This window comes from Cucurbita maxima, unplaced genomic scaffold (genome assembly GCF_002738345.1).
Source record: "Cucurbita maxima cultivar Rimu unplaced genomic scaffold, Cmax_1.0 Cma_Scf00001, whole genome shotgun sequence".
In the NCBI taxonomy this organism is placed as follows: domain Eukaryota; kingdom Viridiplantae; phylum Streptophyta; class Magnoliopsida; order Cucurbitales; family Cucurbitaceae; genus Cucurbita; species Cucurbita maxima.
In genome coordinates, this window is record NW_019272017.1 from 1,769,978 (window position 1) to 1,790,535 (window position 20,558).

General features: G+C 36.0%; 3 protein-coding genes across 3 annotated transcripts in view; 1 reads left to right on the forward strand and 2 right to left on the reverse strand.

Annotated features, from left to right (window-relative positions):
- Window positions 1–4,420, reverse strand: part of LOC111476556 (uncharacterized protein At3g06530) — a 24,950-nt gene extending 20,530 nt beyond the window's left edge. Inside the window, exons 1-9 of the mRNA XM_023120268.1 lie at window positions 4,077–4,420; window positions 3,591–3,804; window positions 3,379–3,474; window positions 3,176–3,293; window positions 2,880–3,053; window positions 1,892–2,062; window positions 1,019–1,074; window positions 794–883; window positions 570–718 (exon numbers count right to left, since the gene is read on the reverse strand). Coding sequence (XP_022976036.1) covers window positions 570–718; window positions 794–883; window positions 1,019–1,074; window positions 1,892–2,062; window positions 2,880–3,053; window positions 3,176–3,293; window positions 3,379–3,474; window positions 3,591–3,804; window positions 4,077–4,236 — 1,228 coding nt within the window. The 5' untranslated portion in view covers window positions 4,237–4,420. The remainder of the gene's footprint in view (window positions 1–569; window positions 719–793; window positions 884–1,018; window positions 1,075–1,891; window positions 2,063–2,879; window positions 3,054–3,175; window positions 3,294–3,378; window positions 3,475–3,590; window positions 3,805–4,076) is intronic.
- A 662-nt stretch (window positions 4,421–5,082) lies between these two features.
- LOC111476878 (methyltransferase-like protein 1) lies at window positions 5,083–11,923 on the reverse strand. Its single transcript, XM_023120733.1, has 7 exons — window positions 11,673–11,923; window positions 7,099–9,830; window positions 6,846–6,929; window positions 6,602–6,706; window positions 6,378–6,486; window positions 5,992–6,143; window positions 5,083–5,646 (listed from the first exon to the last, which is right to left on the reverse strand). The coding sequence occupies exons 2-7, from the start codon at window positions 9,772–9,774 to the stop codon at window positions 5,221–5,223; spliced, it is 3,552 nt and encodes a 1,183-aa protein (XP_022976501.1). The 5' UTR covers window positions 9,775–9,830; window positions 11,673–11,923; the 3' UTR covers window positions 5,083–5,220.
- A 2,689-nt stretch (window positions 11,924–14,612) lies between these two features.
- Window positions 14,613–20,330, forward strand: LOC111485418 (putative lipase YOR059C). Its single transcript, XM_023132299.1, has 11 exons — window positions 14,613–14,990; window positions 15,617–15,684; window positions 16,044–16,114; window positions 16,227–16,473; window positions 17,922–18,081; window positions 18,176–18,231; window positions 18,341–18,393; window positions 18,505–18,625; window positions 18,750–18,847; window positions 19,731–19,860; window positions 20,051–20,330. Exons 1-10 carry the CDS (start codon window positions 14,854–14,856, stop codon window positions 19,800–19,802), a joined length of 1,083 nt encoding a protein of 360 aa, XP_022988067.1. The 5' UTR covers window positions 14,613–14,853; the 3' UTR covers window positions 19,803–19,860; window positions 20,051–20,330.
- Window positions 20,331–20,558: the final 228 nt, after the last annotated feature.

Sequence of the window (20,558 nt, forward strand, 5' to 3'; positions counted from 1 at the left end):
TTTTTTTTTTTTTTTTTTTTTGTAAGAAATTCAAGGAGAAAAATGAAATGATGTACGAAGGCATTTTAAAAAATCCACAAAAATGAGTACATCACTAGCCACAAAAAATCACTCCAATTTAAGAGAATCAAGCTAAACTCACAAGTATGAAAAATGTCAGGTAACTTAGTTCATAATAATATCGCTACATTCTTCTTGTGAATGTCCCTCTTAGGAAAGGGTTTTACCACCCTGCCCATAGGTTGTCCTCCTTTGAGGATGAGTATAGTCCTTAATTGTTTCTTATAAAAAAAATAATGATAATGCATATCACTACTGTAGTTTATTTCCCACTAAGCATCATAATGGAAACTTTGCGGAGAAATTTCCCTTCATGAAGAATCCTTCTTCCTCTCAAGGTTATATAACCAAATCCTATGCCAAAATATTTTGTGCACTAACCCAAAAAAAAATACATGATTTTGAAGCCAACAAAAATTAAAATAAACAACAAATAACAAGAACAAGCACACTAAAAAAATAGGAAAAACGAGAAGAATTCGCACTAAATAACAAGTTTCAACATATACCTGGATTAGAAGAGCTTGGGGTGTTACTCTTCTCGGAAAATTTAGAGCAGCTCACTAAAACCTTGGTAATGATATTATGCATTAAATGCATCATCGGAATAGTCTCAATTAGTGAGATCAAACCACGTTGACACAAGTCACTAGAGAAACTACAGACAACAAATAACTCGATGTTAAACCATCCACAACATCAGATGCTGACAAATGAAAAATCTCAGTCCCACCTATATTCAACTAAGGAATCCATAAGGATGGAGAGGAATTTATCGATGTTGAAAGCTCTGGATAGTTCCAAAAGAATGCCAGCTAAATCCCTTCACATTAAAATACAAGAGAAAGAAGACAACGTAAAATATGAGTAGAAAATGATCATAAAAAAAAACAAAAGTCAAATATATACCAAAACAAGAAGCAACAGGAATTGAAATTCAGCAAGTAATATATATTACCTAATCCCCATCAAGATATCCAATACCTTTCTTGGAAACATGTCAACTGATTGGGACTGAAAAATAGATAGAAAAGATAAGTTCAGAACAAACCAAAATCTATAGGAAAATTAAAACTTAAGCATGTTTGGTCAATTCTTGTCAATTCAATTGGTTTGGTTAGTTTTTCGTTCATTTATTTGGTTTGGTCAGCTAATCATGGAAAAAAAATCAGCATCAGTTCACAATTATTCTCAAACAATAGGATATTTCGGCAAACTTTTTCCAAAAATAAGTTGAATCTTCTTCTCTCATCTCCTTCACCTGCTAGACCTCGAACCCATAACCAAAGAGTTCGACTGAAATTCACCACCCTCTAGGCCAAGAAGCTATGAGATCATTTGATCCAAAACAAGTTCAATCAACCTGCTTAAACCTCAATTGGTTTTTAAATTAATCATTGATTTAGAAAAAAAATTAAAGAGGTTAGTTCCAAGAGTTGACATTAAAAAATACGTCCAAATTAAGTCAAAAAAACCTAGCACTAGAGAGCTCACAAGAAAAGGCTTCAATTCTTGAAAAACTATAAAATAGTAAAGTTAAAAAATAAAAAAGATTTAGAGAGAATAATTATTAGAACACTGCTTATACATTGGACCTCTTTTCTAACGATGATACATTCATGATGCATGATGGGGTGATGATATACAAATGGCAAAAGAAAAACGCTAAGAAGAGCCGTGGTATTAAATATTCTCACATCTGATATGGTTTGGGCCTTACCTCTTATGATAAGAAAAAACCTTAAAGTTCTCTCTTCCATTTAAAATAAAGCTTAGAATGAACTATGCAAATCAGAAGATAATTTAGATCGCCTTTTCACCAAAATAATACCTGAGCAAGGGTGATTAAAGCCATAAGTGAGAGTCGAACTGATTGCATATCACTTGACTCCCTCGCATCCTCATTGGCAATCTCAGAGATGGATCGAATCAAACTCTTAGCTAGCTTAGGTACCAATATGGCTTTGTTGGCTAGCAAACCAACAATCATCAAAGCACCAGCCTGTATTTAAAGGAACAGAGGCACAATATATAGTTATATAAATACAACCAACTTAAGAGATGTAACATGGAAAAACGTGACAGAAGTGCAATTAATCAACCAGAAATGCTTATAAGATTCACAACATGCCAATAATTTAGGACGAAAGAAAATACAAAGTGAATGCAATGATTATAACTTAAAACATTTAAGGCTTGCAGATTTAGGCACAAAAAAATTAAAACAAATCCAAAACAAAAAGCTTGAGATGCTAGTCACTTTGGTATCAAAGATATTAGTGCCACAAGACTCCAACCGACATAATGAGTACTCAAACTTCCGCTCTAACTAAAACCATAAATCTCTTCACCCACCTTTGGTAACCCTAATTATGGAACTATTAATGGACACCAATATTTCTTCAACGGAAGGATTGCATAATAATAATTTGATACAGACAATTTTTTACGACAACATCTAATTAAAGTAACAAAGCAACCATAAAGCAATTTGTGGTCACTCCTTCAAGCGTAAGTGGAAAACAGATCATTCCTTCAAATTGCCAAGCATTTTCTGTGAAGATACTTGGAAACCCAATTACAAGACCAAAATCAGTGGAACAATTTCTCATAGCAAGATTTAAGCTTCTAAATCTTACCAAAGAATTTTGTAAATAACTATTAAGGAACAATTTCTCTGATTAATCTGGGTATTGGGGAGTATTTCTTTAATACGTTAAGTGTGGTTCTTAGAGGCTTGTGCTCTACTTTTTGTACATTTTATCAGGGAAATGAATAAATAAATAACTTATAGAAATCAATATGCCTTACTAACTTACCTTCTGATCAGTAATTCCCTTGGTGCCAGGATGAAGCCCAGTTCTAATAAACAAAAGAACAATGTTTAACACATTGGGCTCAATGCTTGTAAGAGTACCCAAAACTTCTATAACAACTGCAGTGCAGAAATTGACAACTGGCCTCGCTGGATGGAAGTTCTTAGATGGAATAGCCTATAATAGAAATAGCATAGTCATTTATGACTGGAATCGTGACTAGACGTAAGAAAAAAAATATACTCTTAAAATAAACGTTAAGAATACTAGATGGATAAAGAAAAATAATAATAACTCACATAATTGCATAAAACTTCCAAAACACCACGATCACGGACACATTGTTGCACTATAACCTTCCTTGGTGGTGGGGCACCCGACAATTTCACACCTTCCAGAAATTTCCATTTACTATTCCTAAAACACAGATAAGAAAAAGATTAAAAATCTTCATGAAGTCCGCAGTCGCAGAGCTGAAACAAATTAGAAGAGAATTTCATACCCCAAAACAAGCAGCTGCGCTAATCGAACAAAAGCATGAGTGTCGTGGAATGGCAAGGCACAAAGAACTAAGTCCTCGACATTATGCACGTGAATCCTGAAAAAAAAAATGATTACCTTGTAAAGCGTAAGAAGATATCGACTAAGAGAAAGAGGCAACGTCTCAAGAGGGTTTGATCCTGTCACTTGGGAGATTAATTGAAGAATACTTACTTGTATCTGCGAATCAAGTACTCTAAAGTCTTAAGTGAGGAAGGTTGTTGAAAGTGCCCCGAAATCAGTCTCAGGTACGAACTAATTGTAGCGTTAATACGTTTGTTTTCCTCTTCACCCATCAACTCTCTATCCTGCTCTCTACTTTTATAGCTAAATAAATTGTTCTTATAATTTCTGAAACGTTCATCCATGCTAATAAGAACCTCCAGCCCTGAAGATCAATCAAAAAAGCACTTTAGCTAATGAGAATATTGAGACCCTCCGCTGCAAAATAAAAAACTAGTAGTTACGCAAGCAAATCACTCAATAAGCTTAAGCCTCGGAACCTAATCCGGCTAAGTTCATTGGAGAATAGTTACAATCATTTATATCTCAGAGTAAAAGGATCAGAGAAAAAAAAAAAAGATAACTGAGCAAACTAGTTAACATTCATCCGAGTATAGAATGGGATAAACTTGTTGAGGAAGCCCGTTCAAGACTGACCTTGTAAGGCAATGCCGAATATAGTATCGACATCAATGTCAGCTGCTTCTTTGGGGTCAAAAAGAATCGAAGGTCGAGTGAAAGGCCTTTTGAGCGGCTCTGAGTCGGCCTGGACAAAGGATTTGATAGCTTGCAACTGCGAAGCGATGGATGAAGCCATTGGTGAATGAAGTGCGAGAGATGACCCTGGAGAACTCCAAAGTCCGGGAGCGATGCAAATCCCGCTACCGTAAAGAGAGGTTTCTGTGTCGAAGGCCTGCCGGAGTGGCGGGTGTAGCGATGGCGGTAGTTTTGTTTAGGCGCTCAAAAACCTTAAACCCAAGAAGGCAAACCAGTTGGTCAAATTTGCACTAGGGTTTATTATAAGAATCTCCACTCGCCGAGAAATCCCATTATATCCCTCGTATTATTTTATTACCGCTCCTTCTAAAAAAATAAAAGGTAAAATAAAATTACCGTTACCCTGAACCCAAGCCGAGCTCTTAAAAAAATTACTGAACTTAAAACAAAAAAATATATATATATTATTATTATAGTAATAAAATTAAATAAATAAATAAAACAGCTATATTTTTCTTTTTTTTCCTTTCTCCGAGATTTCTCGAGCTTTTCGGTGGCTTTTATTTATTCTCAATTTTTAGAATTATTATATTTTAGTCCCCTAATTTTTAAAATATCTATTTAATCTCGTAAAAATGTATAAAGATATACATTAGATAAAGATTTTAGGAGAGAATATCTGGGAAATCTCACATCTATTGAGAAGGAGAACGAGACCGAAAACGAAATATTATTTATAAAGGTGTGAAAATTAAAAAGATGTAGGAATGAAACTGCGGTTACGCCATTATAATATGTTTGAAGATAAAAATAGTTATTTTCCTTAGGACTCAAATTGACATCTCAAAACTTCCATCATGAATTAAAATGGTTTTTTTAAGTTCATAAGATAGTTGAGACAGCAAGAGTAGAACCTTCAATAACAAGATTGAATCACTTTCTTTCAACCTTCTTTAAAGCAATGAATCAATAACAAAATTAAGTAATATAACAGCTACAGGTTAAGTAATGGAAATGGCAACGCCTATAAAAACGTTTCTACCTTTTCTTTTATGAGGAAAAGGTTATGAAGGAACAATATATATTACAACATATTTATCTGTCTATGAGATTCAAAATCAACATACTCTCCGCTTGGCTGCTCGCCCAACCTATACATATCAAAAGCTTTATCGCCTAGAGGAATACTGTTGCCTTCTCGTCCTTTAAAACCCTCCATTTGTGAGCCCCAAGGGGGCAGTGTAATAGGGTTGGGATTTGAAACATCTAAACCGGTCGGATTCTGTGGCGAGTTCCCCATTGGCCTCCGGTTAGTCGAGTTGGCTGCAGTTAAAGCTGCTGCTGATTGTTGCTGCTGCATTTGTTGCTGGTTTTTCATCGGTGATTTTGGCCTAAGCAACTCTATATCTGGGGTCGTCATAACAAGATGAGATGCTTCTGGGGGTGGATTTCGGCCTCCCCCACCTAGCCAAACTTTTCCATCTTTGTCAGCAAAGTTCTTGATATATGCCTGAATATGAACCATGTGACATTCAAGTTCAGAGATGAATAATAATAATAACTGATGGTAGCAGCCAACAAAATGAGGAAGTGACAGCAACAAAAATATACGAGGCAAGTAAGGCATTTTCTTAATCTTTCACTTAATTTTTGTACGAGCTACTAATGTTGTTCGAGAAAAGTTCAAATCCAGTCAGAAAATGTGTAGTATTGACAAGAAGATCACATTTATTTTTTCCATGCAAATGTCAGATTTCATATGTTCGTGAATACAATTTTCAGAGGTCAACAATAAGCAAAACAGTTGCCGCGATACTTTGTGTACGCAGAAAATTTTAGTTTCCTGTTGTCATACCTCAGAAAGAAAGTTTGATGACGACAGCTCCTTACCGACAGTCAGCCACCCCGCTCGAATATTATGGTCCTCACCAAAGAGCTCTAGCCTCCTGCGGCCAAGGGCAAAATGCTCAATTATCCGGTACATATCTTCGGGCTTCTGGGTTGAACCTGAGATATATTTTAAGCATAAAACTACGGTCACAGTCCATTAATCCATTCATGAAAAACATCAATGCTAGAAAGAAGTAGAAAAACCAGGTGGCATAAGTTGGACTCTGCGAAGTTTACAATATTTGTTACCGAAAATGACTTCAATGCATACACACCAAGAAAATATATACTAAAAATATCAAAAGATATGCAAACACAGGCAAGGGCATGGAAGCTAAAGACGATGCTGACCATAAGGAGGTTCCTCGGCAATAATTACGTCAGTATCAATGTTTGCGTGGATAATATGTCCATCAGTACTGCGACGTACAGTTCCTTTAATGCCCATGAGACAATGCTCCTTCATTGAGACAGCAGAAAAACGAGTGAAAAGGATAGATCTCATAACAGTGCAGCAGAAGACTCAAAATCTAAATAAGGTTGCTCAGAAATTTTTAATGGAAAATTAGACTGACCTTGGAGTGCTGGAAAAGAGTGTGGGAGTCATGTCGTAAACCTGGAGTTGCATTATTTTTGTTCGTCTTCACCCAACAAATATCCTCACAGCGTCGAAATCCCCACTAAGCACCCACCAAAATGAATCATTCAATGGAAATTTTTTAAATGGGTGAAGACAATTTAGTAGGCATGTATACCACAACCTAAGCATTGGTAAAGTGCTACTCATATTCTCTAATAAGGAGGCATAATCATTTTTACCTTCTTAAGACATTGACGGCCCTGCTCAAGGCCAACACCATCGCCAACCCATAGGAATATGAAAGAAGGTGTATCAGCTATTGCCTGAAAAAAAAAATTGAGAAGATTTGATACTGACAGAAAGAAACTGTACAAAAAAGGGAAAATGATGGTGATGTAGTTGAAGAAAAAGTCAACTGACTAAATTGTTTCCAGTCCCAACTTATTTTAATGCCGAAGGCTTTATTGGTAAAATCTCTAACATAAGAATTACCTCAATTTTAAGATTCATAATTTCTTCAAAAGTCCAATATTCCATGTGATCGGCAACACCAGGAGCCCGATGAACATATTCTTCCCATGGGGGATCAATGAGAATAACATCAAACTTGGTTCCAAAGAATTCTGGTGAAAGTTCAAAGTCTCTCAGATCACACTTGTAATACATAGGATGAGAGGCAGAATTGGCTACAATTTCGTCCTTTTTCTGTATGAGTTCTCTAAGTTTGGGATAGTCCTCCACTACATTTGTGAGCTCAAGCTCCCGGATGAAATTCTGTGGTCGCATTCCTGTGTCAACAAAATTTTGAGAGTAATCGTTCTGCTCTCCTCTTGAAGGCGCCTTGCCAGGAGGACCAATACCTTTCTGGGCAGCCCAACCACTAGGGTTTTTATCAGGTTGAGCACCCCGCCCCACTGGTCCAGAAGCATTAAAACCAGGCCCAGCTACACCTGAAGAAACACCTCTCCCAGAGCCTGATTGATTAAAATACATGGCAGCATTAGGTGGTGTCCCAATATTTGGAGGAAATCTAGGTCCGGATGGTCCTGGTGGAACAGCTAGCATATTCATATCAATACCACGACCACCAGGCCAAACTGGTGGGGAGAATGGTGGGATAAAGACACCAGGAGACACTGGTGGGCCTGGACCAGGTGACATTCCAGGAGTAAGTGGCTGCATTGGTCCTGGTGGAGGAATTCCTAGAGGTCCAAAAGGAGATCCCATCATTGGCAATGGAATTCCACCCTGCTGACTCTCTCTCCCGGCAGGTCTTCCCCTGCCTCCTCTCCCTACTCTATTCCCTTTCATTCCTTGCTGACCAGCTCGGTTGAAGGACCCTGGCTCTTGATTGCCATATAGTTGCTGTGAACCACCGCTAGAACTTTGACCACCAGCAATGCGACCTGAATTTACGCCTTTCTGGCCTCTTCCCTTCTCACCATGGAAATCAAAGTCATCCCTCCATGGATTCTGATCTTGTGTTGCCCCCCCTTCATCTGCATATCTCTCCTTCAAATCTCCATCAGATTGCCCTGGAACATAGTTATCAGTCCTCCTTGCCCTTCCTTCCTGCTGATGCATCCACTCACCATCACTAGGTGCAAACTTACCATCAGATTGCTGGGAAGCTTCAGTTCTCCTAGAAAAGTTTCCAGACTCCACCCTTCCATAATCCAGAGGTTTGGTTTGGATCTCTATCACATCATAATTCTCGTTCAAAATGCCAAAGTTTGACGATGTCTTCACTGCTTCACCCCTATTCCCATCTTTACGATTATTAGACCTACCATGAGGCCTTTCACTATCAATCCGCTCACGGCCATGTCTAGGAAGCTCCCACTCCCTACCATGATCGTACATATAATCCCCAGATTTTGTATCACTGTCTTGGTTTCCATGTTGCCGTCTTTTCCAATTGTCAGCATTACCTTCCCAATCTCTGTTTCGATCACTCCAACTATCATCTCTGCCTTTTGGCCTTTCATCCCTGTAACCCTCTTTTTCTAGTTCCTTCCGCTTGTGGTTAAAACTTCTTTCATACTCCACATCTGTGTAGTTTGATTCTTGATGCCTCTCCAGCCTGTCAGGACTTTTGGCCTTGTCGACATTTCCAACTTCTCTTGCACCTTTATCTCTGGTCCACGTCCGTCCATCATCATCACAACTGAGTGCTTTCTCTCGACCATTTGCAGCATCTCTACTAGTAGAAATTTTTTGCTGCCTATATTTCTCAGTTTTGTCTCGGCTTGATTTATCTTCACGAGAAACTGAACTTGCCCTACTACCTTCTTCTTGCACTTCTGTCCTGCCTCTGCTCTTCCCTCTATCTGCATCAAGTTTTTTATCCTCCTTGTAGTTAGACTTTGTACTCTTGTCATTGAATGAATCTGATCCCTGACCCTTACTCTCACTGGCTTCATTTATTGATGGCACACTTTTCTCCCTTGGACTCTCATACTTCAAATCAGAAGCCTTGCAACTTCTTCCCTCAACTTTTTCAGAATAACTTTCTTCAATTTTGTTGTCAGCATCAGGTTCATCCCATCTTCTCCTAGATCTCCTTGCCTGCTCGGAAGATCCATGACCTTTCTCTCGGCTACTATGTTTCTTTTCTGAGTGTTTGGAATCTCGATCTAGTGTCTTTTCAGAATCTACATCATGAGATCTTTCTTCTTTGTTTTTACCTCTACTCTGAGAACTTTCATGCTCAGAAAACTTTGAAGTCATTTTTCTTTTTTCATTTTCATCTCCTTTACCAAGACCCCTACTTCCTAACTTATCCCCACCATCTTTCCTATTATCCAATTCTCCATCTTGGTACCAACTGCTAAGTTTTTCCAAGGTGCTCTCCTCTTGTTTCTTTTTTGTCTGCTTTGAACGTGACTCTTTCCTTGAATCATACTCATCTTCTTCACTATCTCCTCTATTAGAACCGCCTGACCTTTTTCGACTGTCATTTCTATCCCCATATGCTTTTTTTCTTCCACTACTGTCTAATTCATCGGCATCTTCTCCATTGCTTGACTTTCTTGACCTACTTGACCTATGTTTTCTCTTATCACAGCCATCCCACCCTTCATCATCTCCTGCCCCATCATTCTTCACACCCGAACCATCTTCTAAATCTCTCTTCACATAAATCCTGCTGGATTCAGGTGAATCCATTGATTGTAAACACCTTAATTACCACTTCAAAACTAGTTGTTAGGATTACAAGACATCTGCATAGGAATATGGAGATAAAATTAGATTTAAAACAGAAATGATTTGTGAATATAAAATTCCTTCTTCAAATATCTCCCTACCCAGCCCAAAAATAAAATGAACACAATTTTATAAATATGGAATAAAAGATTCAAAAGATATAGATATTGTTTATAAGAAACAACTAAGAAAATTTATAATATGCATAATAAATCAGTTGAAGTTATAGAATAAAAATAAACTGAGGCATCACAACAGGAATTTAATAGGGGGGGAAGGCATTACAGATGTATAAAGGAAGACAGTGCAATGATTTGATTGAAAGTTATATTTTAGCTTCTTTATGGTCTAATTGACTTGTAGAGTTAAAGGAGTGTGCACTTCTGTTTTTATGAGGAAATTGATAACATGCCTACAGGTATACTCCCATGCAGAAGAAACACGCACAAAAACGTCATAAAAGAGGAGGTGGAGAGCGTACATGATAGAAAATAGAAAAACACAAATCAAAACCAGTCATTAAGCTGGATCGGGAAGTAAGAAAGAAAAAGTGTGCCTAAATCAATCTAGGATGAAATCTGCTGGATGAAACCCTCGGCTAGTCGCAACTTTTGAAATTTGAAGAAATGTAAGTCTCTCGATTACTGTGATCACCAAATGTAAAAATCAAAAAGGAAAACTCAAGAGAACAGAGAAAGACCAAACAACTAGGAAATAAAGAGACTTGCTCATCCAGAGAAATTTTTTAGACAATCAAAAGGCCTTGCACAAAAAAGTATAGAGGGTCGAGGAATACTCCAATGAGGAAAGTATTGAGACGTGTTAGATAGAAAAAACATGTGCATTGTTTTAAAAAGCCCCAAAAGGCTTGTGCTGAATACGCACTTCTCGCTTAAGTGTGATAAGTTTTTTAAAATAAACAGTAAAATTAAACAAAGAAAAAAAAAAACTTAGGACCAAAAGCTCAAAGTTCTATTTGTTCAACCTTTAAAAATAAGACATTCTTTCTCTCTATTAGATGTGGATCGTGGAATAAAATTAGGAGTAACATGGAAATAAGACTGAGCTGAGGAGGATAATAAGGCGGCCTGTAAATCCAATAATGGAAGAAATAGAGATAAAGATTTTATAGCCTATTTGTACTTGAACTTTGGTTGTCTTTAGTTAATTATTTGTTGTCTTTATCTCGTAAATCATAATGCCTTCTAATATATATGTACATTTTATATACAGTGAGTTTCGATTAGTTGAAAACCATAACTTTTTTTGCCCAAAACACTAGTGCGCTTCATAGTCCTAAATACACTTGTAAAGTTAAAAAAAAAATGGAATGAGAACAAGAACAACGGCAAAAGGGTAACTCGTAGTTCATCTAACGAGTTATCTCGATTTGTAAGACAATTGGTTCGATGTGTTCTATGCTAGTGAATCCATAAGACTTCAACAAAAACCAACACTCTATTCATTCCATAAGATCCAGAGCTACACGATCCACAAACGTAGTGTCCATGGGGATAAGGATAAATCCTTTGTACCACCCGCATTGCATATTGCATAAGGGTAACACGGATTAGCAAGCCTAAACAAGTAATTCGTGTAATTCAAACAACAAACCCCTCGGCCCTCAACCTCACACATCCATTCCAAAACCCACGACCTTCACACAGCCTCGAAAGCCCCAAACACCACAAAACCCCCTAGCCCTTCGTCTACCCGCGTTATCCCATCCCCTTCGCTTCCTAACCCTCGAATTAACAAATTTTCAACAGTTAGCAACATAAAGCATCGCAAAAATATTGCAGAGCTCAAAAAACAACACGAACATACGTACGATTAACCATTGACTTGCAAGCTTATACCTGGGAGGAGAGCTCGAGTGAGAGCCGATCAAGAGTGAACCAGCAATCAAAAATAGATACAGAAATCTATGAAAACAGTTAAATGCTCAGGCTGAGATCGATAATGCGTTCTCGATGGCATGGATGATGGCATGAAAACGAAATGCGAGAGAAAGCTAAAAGCGGCATAAAAATCCTTCGAGTTCGTTCATAGTCGCCTTCCTTCGTGCGTTAGACGGAGGGCGATGAAGCTGTGCGTTCCGCGACATAATTTTTCAGTTTCCATTGTTTAACCCTATACTTATTGTTGCTCATGGTAAAATAAATTAACCAAGATAAATAACAATAATTTTTAACCCATGAATCAGAAAATTACACCCCTCTTAAAATCCATTATACGCCCAAAGCCATAAAAGAGAGTACCCGTTAAGTATTAACACTAATAGTGAGCGTAGTACATAAAAAGAGAGTACACGTTAAGTATTAACACTAATAGTGAGTGTAGTACTGCAACAGCTCAAGCACAACACTAATTTATATTGTCTTCATTCGACTTTTTCTTTCGAGCTTTTGCTCGACGTTTTAAAATGCGTCTATTATGAAGAGAGTCCAGTCTACTTTAACCAATGTCTAATACCATTTGATGATTCACTTTTATACAATTTGTTACAAAATGGTATCAGAGCGAAACACAGAGCGTTATGCTAACGAGGATGTTGGGCCTCAAAATTGTGGATTATGAGATCCCACGTTGGTTGAAGAGGAAAACTAAACATTCTTTTACACACACGAGTGTGAAAATCTCTCCAGTAGTCTCGGAAGGGAAAGCCCAGATAATATAATATTTGTGAAGAGAAAAATTCAAACTCAACGAAGTTGGATATGTGTAACAACTCAGACTATTTTTAATTTCGACCACCAAAATCACTACTTAGCCTTTTGGTTTCCAATTCTCTCTCTCTAATGTGGTCATTTTCATGCACACGGGTTTGTGCATTACTCACATACACACCGGCTATATGCACGTCACTTCCGTATACTTAGAGCTTATGGACATACATCACTTTCATGCACGAAAAATGCGTAAAAAAAACGATAATTTGTTTCAATATTTGATCATGCAAGAGATTTCACGTGCAAAGTTACAGACAATCATTACCATGAAAAGGTTCGTGATAAGGTTTCTTATTTAGATCTCAGTACAAAAACTCCAACCAAAAGTTTATTTATTAAAATAAATTACGTAAAATCACACCAAATTGAGATTGATTTTTCTATGGACCATTCCAAAGTTTCAAGATTCTAAATACTTTTTTCTCCTATGATTCACGTTTCATTTTTTTCGTGTAATATTGATAACTACAAACTCGTAAACTTGTCATTATCCGATAAAATTTCATTCAAATTTCCTCTCGTTAGTCATGAACAATCATATAATGTTAACTACAAGTTTAGAATTCCTCGCATGTTATTTTAATATTTATATTTTAAGAACTATTGTAATCAGAGATGTCCATTTAACTCATAAGTTATGAACTCACTCGAAAAAAATTATATTTTTGCTAGAGAACGGAGGAGGGAGACGAAAGAGACTATAGACAAAGGTTACCTAACTCGTCGTTACTCTTTACCCACCCAAATCTCCATCTTACTTATATATATATATATATATATATTTCATAAATAAATAATTATATATTTTTTAAATACGAAAATGGTAATATTAAAATTTGAATTTTTAAAAATTATATTAAACGTTAAGTTATATTTTTGTTGCATGTTTTACATTTTTTTAATAAAAAAATATAAATTATCTGGTAAAAATAATTTAAAATTAATGTTTTAAAAAATATATATGTATATATATTGAGAAAATGCAAAATTTAATTAGTAAAAGAATAAATTGGAACTTAGAATGAAACTGAAATAGAAGAGAGGGACAAAATATATATATATATTTATTTATTTATTCGTGTTTGCCTTGTTTCCATGTGGTTGCTTCTATGAGTTTATTAATTACAAACTATTTATTTGACATTAATGCCATTTAATATTAAACAAATTAGTTTCTCTTATTGGTGAGGAGATTTGATTTTAGTTGGTCAATGCCCAAAATTTTGAGGTGCGTGAAAATTTAATATATGAATATATAATTGAAAACATGGCAAGTTTTGTTGGTGTATTGAGAATTTTATCTCATCACACACACCAAAAAATATATAAATAATAACAATAATAATATTTATCTTTTTACACATTCTAATTCCTGTTTTTATTTTAGGATAGAAAATAAAATTGATATAATTTTTTTTAATTATTTTAAAAATTAAATATGTCTTTCTTATCCAGTGTGATTGAATCAACTTTGCAGATGTGGATCGATAGGAAGTTGGGGATAAACATAAATCCTTTTGCCTATTCAAAGTGTTATGCACAGTTAAGAGATCCTTAGTACACCCGCTTTAGGTGAGACCGATCCCAAGTACTAACAGTAGAAGGAAGGTGGTAAGGTCATATAATAGAGTATGAGATTCCAGAGCTCTCAATCAGTCAGAGAACCGCCTTATCAAGGCAGAAGTAGTGGGTTTGAGCCTTGTCAATCCCAATGAAAAAATACGTTTAAAGTTATGTACCAACGATATATAATATAAAAAAACATAAATATAATAAAAAAAAATTAATATAATACTTTTCCAATTCTCTTATATGTTTATATTTATTTAATTATAAATTAATTTAATTTTTATGAAATGGAAAAAAAGAAAAAATCTTATCCAATAATTGGGAAATGATTTCTAGAAGATAATTTTTAAAATTAATTTATATTAGTATTAGTACCTTAGAAAACACATTAAATTTCGTAATTATATTTATTTACACGCTAAAAAAACAAAAATTATTTAATGGGAAACCCAATAAATAATTGGAACCGTATGGGATAATAGAAGCAAGGAAACAATAAACCTGTCAGCAACTACTTTGTCTTCTTTTTCAATTAGTTTCATCGTTTTCAAGATTTATCTTCCTTCTCCGTCTCATCTCGCCACAGTCTCAACCAACTATTTACCTCTCTTCCCTTCTCCCTTCACTTTCTCGCTCCTTCTGCATAAATTTCCCTCGAATTCGCGCCATCTTCTCTGCTGATCTTGTGTTTTCCTACGATTTTGAACTGATTGTGACGGCGATTGCTAGCTGAATTTCTATGGAAAACGGCGTTTGTGACAACGGCGTGTGCTCCTCGGAGTCGGTGAATGGAGGCCAAGATGTTTGGAGCTCTAAGGAGAGCGATTCTCTCTCCGCCGATCATCTCGTTGTCATGGTCAATGGCATAATGGGGAGGTACGAGTTTTCTGATCAATCTTTTGTTCCGTTGTAGTGTTTTCTCAAATTGCCGAGTTTCACTATGCGGAAGATGTTAATCACTCTAAAATATTTCTAAGAGGATTTCCCCCCTCTTTATTGCTAGTTGTAAGTTTGTATTCATATGAGCGTTTGATTATATTGTTTTATTTCTTCAAATTTAAGAGTCTTCCGCGATGTATCGGGCTGCTGTTGAATTAGGGCTGATAATTCGTTTGTTGGTTTTCTAGTTTGCTAATATATGTTCCGGGATAGAATTGTTTGTGATTGAATCAGGTTCTGCATGTACTTTTGAAGCTATGCTTCCATTTCCAAGCTTTATCTGGTTGATTTCTTTGAAATGTAGTGCCTAGAGTATTCCGGTGTAGTTACGATTGAGGGAAACCTTTGGTAAACTCTGAGCTGTTTTAGCGGGTGATGATTTGGCTTCCTGAAATGAAATATCTACTTACCATTGCTTGAATTGGACTGCTCGGCCAGTTGGGCGATGGCTGTTTTTAGTCCTCTGTTTTGAGTTAACTGTTTTCCTCACATTTTATCACAAACAACCGGAACATAATTGCTGCCATTTGATTATTCAAATTGTTATGAACTTGTCTGTGCAGTTCCACTGATTGGCGGTACGCAGCAGAGCAATTTGTTAAAAGACTTCCTGACAAGGTTTTTGTTCATTGTAAGTAGGATCAAGTATCACTTCCTTATCTAATGTTGTGGGAACTGACGCTTTATTGAATGCAGAGGCGTATATGAGCTGGGTTGATTTAGACTAAGAGATGCTTTAGAATCACTTAAATTTCTATCTAAATGACCATGGACTTTTAGAACCCAACCATGCGATCTTGTTACTATTATTATTCTTACTCTTTATTTTGGTTCCCTTGTTTCATTCATCAATAAAACTGTTTCTCATCTGTAAAAAAAAAAAATCATTTACATCCTCTCAAGTCTTAACTACCGGATGATAAATATTTCTTTTTTCATTCATTTCTTTGCCTTGCTTGTCTTCTCAGTTTCAATCATTTTATTTTTTAGGTAGTGAGCGAAACGTGTCTAAATTGACGCTAGACGGTGTTGATGTGATGGGCGATCGATTGGCTGAAGAGGTCAGGTCTTAGGCTCAACATTTCATCTGATTAGCATTCAACTAAATTGATTGCATAGTCTCGTTCTATTTCATGTGTACCAGAATCTGATGATTGTTTATGAACATTCCAGGTTCTTCAAGTGATTCAGAGAAAACCCAACCTACAGAAGATCTCCTTTGTTGCACATTCTGTGGGGGGGTTAGTAGCAAGGTATGCCATTGGAAAACTATACAGACCGCCTGAGACTGAGAAATTAGAGGATGCATCTACGAATGGACAACCACAAGAGCCATCTGATGCAATAGGTGGTTTGGAGCCTGTGAACTTCGTCACTGTTGCTACACCGCACCTAGGTTCAAGGGGTAATAAGCAGGTACCTAGATAATTTTTTCCTGCTCTTGCATCTGTGATTATTTTATCTTTAAACATTTAACGGTAAGTTGTGCATTGTTTTTTGGATTTGGTATCAACGAATTAGGTTTCAAGTGCCTTGGTTGTTAGCTTTGTATTCTTTATGAAGTTTGATCAGTCTGGCTGTTGGCATCGTCTGGATAAGTAAAAGACTTTAAAATCCAGAATGCAAACTGGTGCAAATTCTTAGACATACTCTGTTATAGGGAGTTAACATAGCCATAGTCGTGGACTGGTATGACCCAACAAATCAAACCATGGTCTGATTTCTGCTGGTTGCCTTTGGAATATAATCATAACTATTCTCGCAAGTAAAAAGCTTTCTTTCTTTTATGTAAATATTAAATAGCAGTGATGGTATGCCCAATTCATACCTATCTCAAAATAGTGCGGTCTTCTTGGAGATGTTATTTAAGGCGTGCAGACATTGGATAATTTTCCGTCTTGTTGGGTCTAAGGCTGTCTATTTTTCTATTCAGCAGTGCAGCGTTGTAGTGATGATCCCCCTTGGTGTTCTACAATATCCGGTCTCTGATTTTGTCAATTTCCTTTATGTTCTCATCCATTTTCTTATCTTTATTAGCAATAAAAATACTTATTTCCATAATTGATGAAACTATCGAACTTTCGCAGTAGGCGATTCCTTGTTGGTAATTTATCTATTACCTTCCCGTAATCACTATGTAAATAGTGTTAGTTGCAAAGCGTTGTGAGACATTTCGGACATCTGAACTTTGAAATTCAATAAAATTTGTTTCTTATTGAAAAAACAAAGTAAAACTTTTCCCACTATCTATCTATATTGACGTTTTAATGAGATTCTCATCAGATACTTTTTAAGTGTCAACAGTTGACATTTCAGTCAATTTTAGTATTTTCATCCTTTATTCATGGGACAACTTTTCATGTCAATTATGGTCTTGTACTCTTGTTAATCTTGGTTTTTCTTACCAGGTACCATTTCTTTTTGGTCTAACTGCTATTGAGAAACTCGCAAGCTTGATTATCCATTGGATACTTAGAAGAACGGGCGAACACCTTTTTATGACTGATGATGATGTCAATTATGGTCTTGTACTCTTGTTAATCTTGGTTTTTCTTACCAGGTACCATTTCTTTTTGGTCTAACTGCTATTGAGAAACTCGCAAGCTTGATTATCCATTGGATACTTAGAAGAACGGGCGAACACCTTTTTATGACTGATGATGATGTCAATTATGGTCTTGTACTCTTGTTAATCTTGGTTTTTCTTACCAGGTACCATTTCTTTTTGGTCTAACTGCTATTGAGAAACTCGCAAGCTTGATTATCCATTGGATACTTAGAAGAACGGGCGAACACCTTTTTATGACTGATGATGATGTCAATTATGGTCTTGTACTCTTGTTAATCTTGGTTTTTCTTACCAGGTACCATTTCTTTTTGGTCTAACTGCTATTGAGAAACTCGCAAGCTTGATTATCCATTGGATACTTAGAAGAACGGGCGAACACCTTTTTATGACTGATGATGATGGAGGAAAGCCTCCACTGGTTCAACGCATGATAGAAGACCAAGGCGCATCCTACTTCATGTAATTATCAACATTTTGACATTCAATATGATCTTTTGAGTGGTAAAGTTCTTGGAGTTCCTTTATAGAATGGCTAAAATTTGTATTAATGCAGGTCTGCGTTGAAGTCATTCAAACGTAGGGTCGTCTATTCTAATGTTGATTACGACCGTATCCTTTTTTTTTTTGGCTGTCTATCTAGCCAATATAATTTTTTTTAATGTTATTGGTCGATTTTCAAATTATTCATTTTTGTTCTCCTTTACAAGATATTGTGAAGATTTTGTTGGTTGGAGAACATCATCAATTAGACGTATTGATGAGTTGCCAAAGGTACTTTTTCCCCATTTTTTCTTATAGTATATTAACCACTGGATACATGGTAACCAGTTGATAAATTTGACAATCATGATCATTAACCACTCACTCCTATTGGATTATCAGTGGGAAGATGCGGTCAACGAAAAGTATCCTCATGTTGTTTATGAAGAACACTGCAAGGGTACCGATGCTGAGAAGATCGAACCAACCTCAACAGAAGTTAGCTATCCTGAAAGGCTGGAAGGTTTGCACTTTCTCTCTGTTGTCTAAGTTACATGCAACTCAAATAGTAGACCAATGTTGACAGCTAAATTTCGGAAGCATAGTTGTCTAATGTCCTTTGCTTGTTCATGGATTTGGTCATTTAGAGGAATTGGTGACGGGTCTATCTCGTCTGTCATGGGAAAAAGTAGATGTTAGCTTTCATAAATCTAGACAGAGGCTTGCAGCTCACAGCATTATTCAGGTAGCTCTCACCGTCTCTCTCTTACACTTCTTCCTGCACTTCCAACCCTGGATGTCATAATTCATTCAATATCTTCTGAATTCTGATGGTCAATCTTATTACACCACAACAGCTAACGCAGCCTCCATTCTTTATCTTCTGGATGATTTATGTCGGCCGTAATGGCATATCTCTATATCTCTATTTCGTTGCTGTCTGATTTCCTTTTTCACTTGATTTTCACCCTTTTACTTATTAATTTTCCTTGAAATACCCAGGAAAGCTTCGAAATATTTTTCTGATAAATACATTTTTTACTCTCAAATTTTGCAACAGCATACTGTATTATACTTAGTGCAGACATAACTAGAGTTGTCTGCCATTTCTAATTTCAATCTTTTTCCTTGTTTCCAGTATAGGTTTCGGGCTGTTCAATAACATTTTCGGTTTATTTTTCTATTGTTAAATATCATGCTAATTTCCAAACTTTTTCTTTGTTTGTAATCTACTTTCCTAATTTTTTTTTAAACCATAACAATTTTTTTTTTTTTTTAAAACTAGTTTCAAGAAAAGAAAGCAAAAAAAAAAAAAAAAAACAAGATTTGTATCAGACAGGGCGTTCACTGTCTATTCTGAATGAGTGGCAATCGAAAGACTAAATAATAAATTGAACAGCTAGTACAAAGAAAAAGCAGTTCAAAGTTTGAAACATCGTTTAAGTTCTCAATTAGATTACCGTTTGGTACCACTGGTCAGTCATTCTAAGTTGTTTCTAACCAGACATGCCTGGTTAAACAGGTGATTAGTCCATTGCTGCTCTAATATCTTAACCCCCTTCTGCTGCCTTTACAAGTATGCAATTTCTTATTTTCTAAATGTTTATCTTACTTCATACCATCAACAGGTGAAAGATCACATCGGGCATATAGAAGGTGCAGATGTCATAGATCACATAATTGATCATTTTCAAACTTGAACTGCTAACGACCACGATGAAACCACAATTACATACTAGAGGCTCCGTCTTATCGCGGGTAAGCTTTAACCTGGACAACAAATTTGTCGATTTAATCACTAGAAGCATTTTTTTGTTTCTTTTCTTCTACTAGGATTTCAACCAGATGGGTTGCCTAGTGCTAAAATCTGTGTACTGCAGTAGGATTCAGGAACCTATTTATTTTACTGCTGCGATGAACTGAAGCTCTCCCTTTCGACTGACTGCAGGTTGGAGATGCTTTTGCAGTCTAAAGGACGCATTTCCACGAAACCTATGATTACAATTTATTGATGTCGCTTAATACATAGTATTATAAATTGTATATGTTAGGATACTATATTGTTATTTGAATAATCACATTAATTGTAGTAATAACTGGTTTGGTGAAGTGTTCGTTAGAGTGTGGCTTAAGTGCATGCTTCAAAAGGTATAAGTGAACAATGTTGAATCATAAACCACAAAGAATATGGTTCCTATGAAAGTACCAAAGTCTGTCCTTTCCTTAAACTTTGTTTATGTCAACATTCAATTTATTTGTTTGTCTTCAACTTATTATGTCTAGCAAGGATAAAACAGTCATTTTACTTGCTATTGACGCGGATAATACTATGACAAAAGCGAGTATACACAACAGTAATTAACATATATATTTTTTGATCAAAATATTAAAGGGAATTTTTTTAATAAAAAAGGAAAGAGCCAATATTTTTTATGAAGCTAATAGATCCTGTTTTA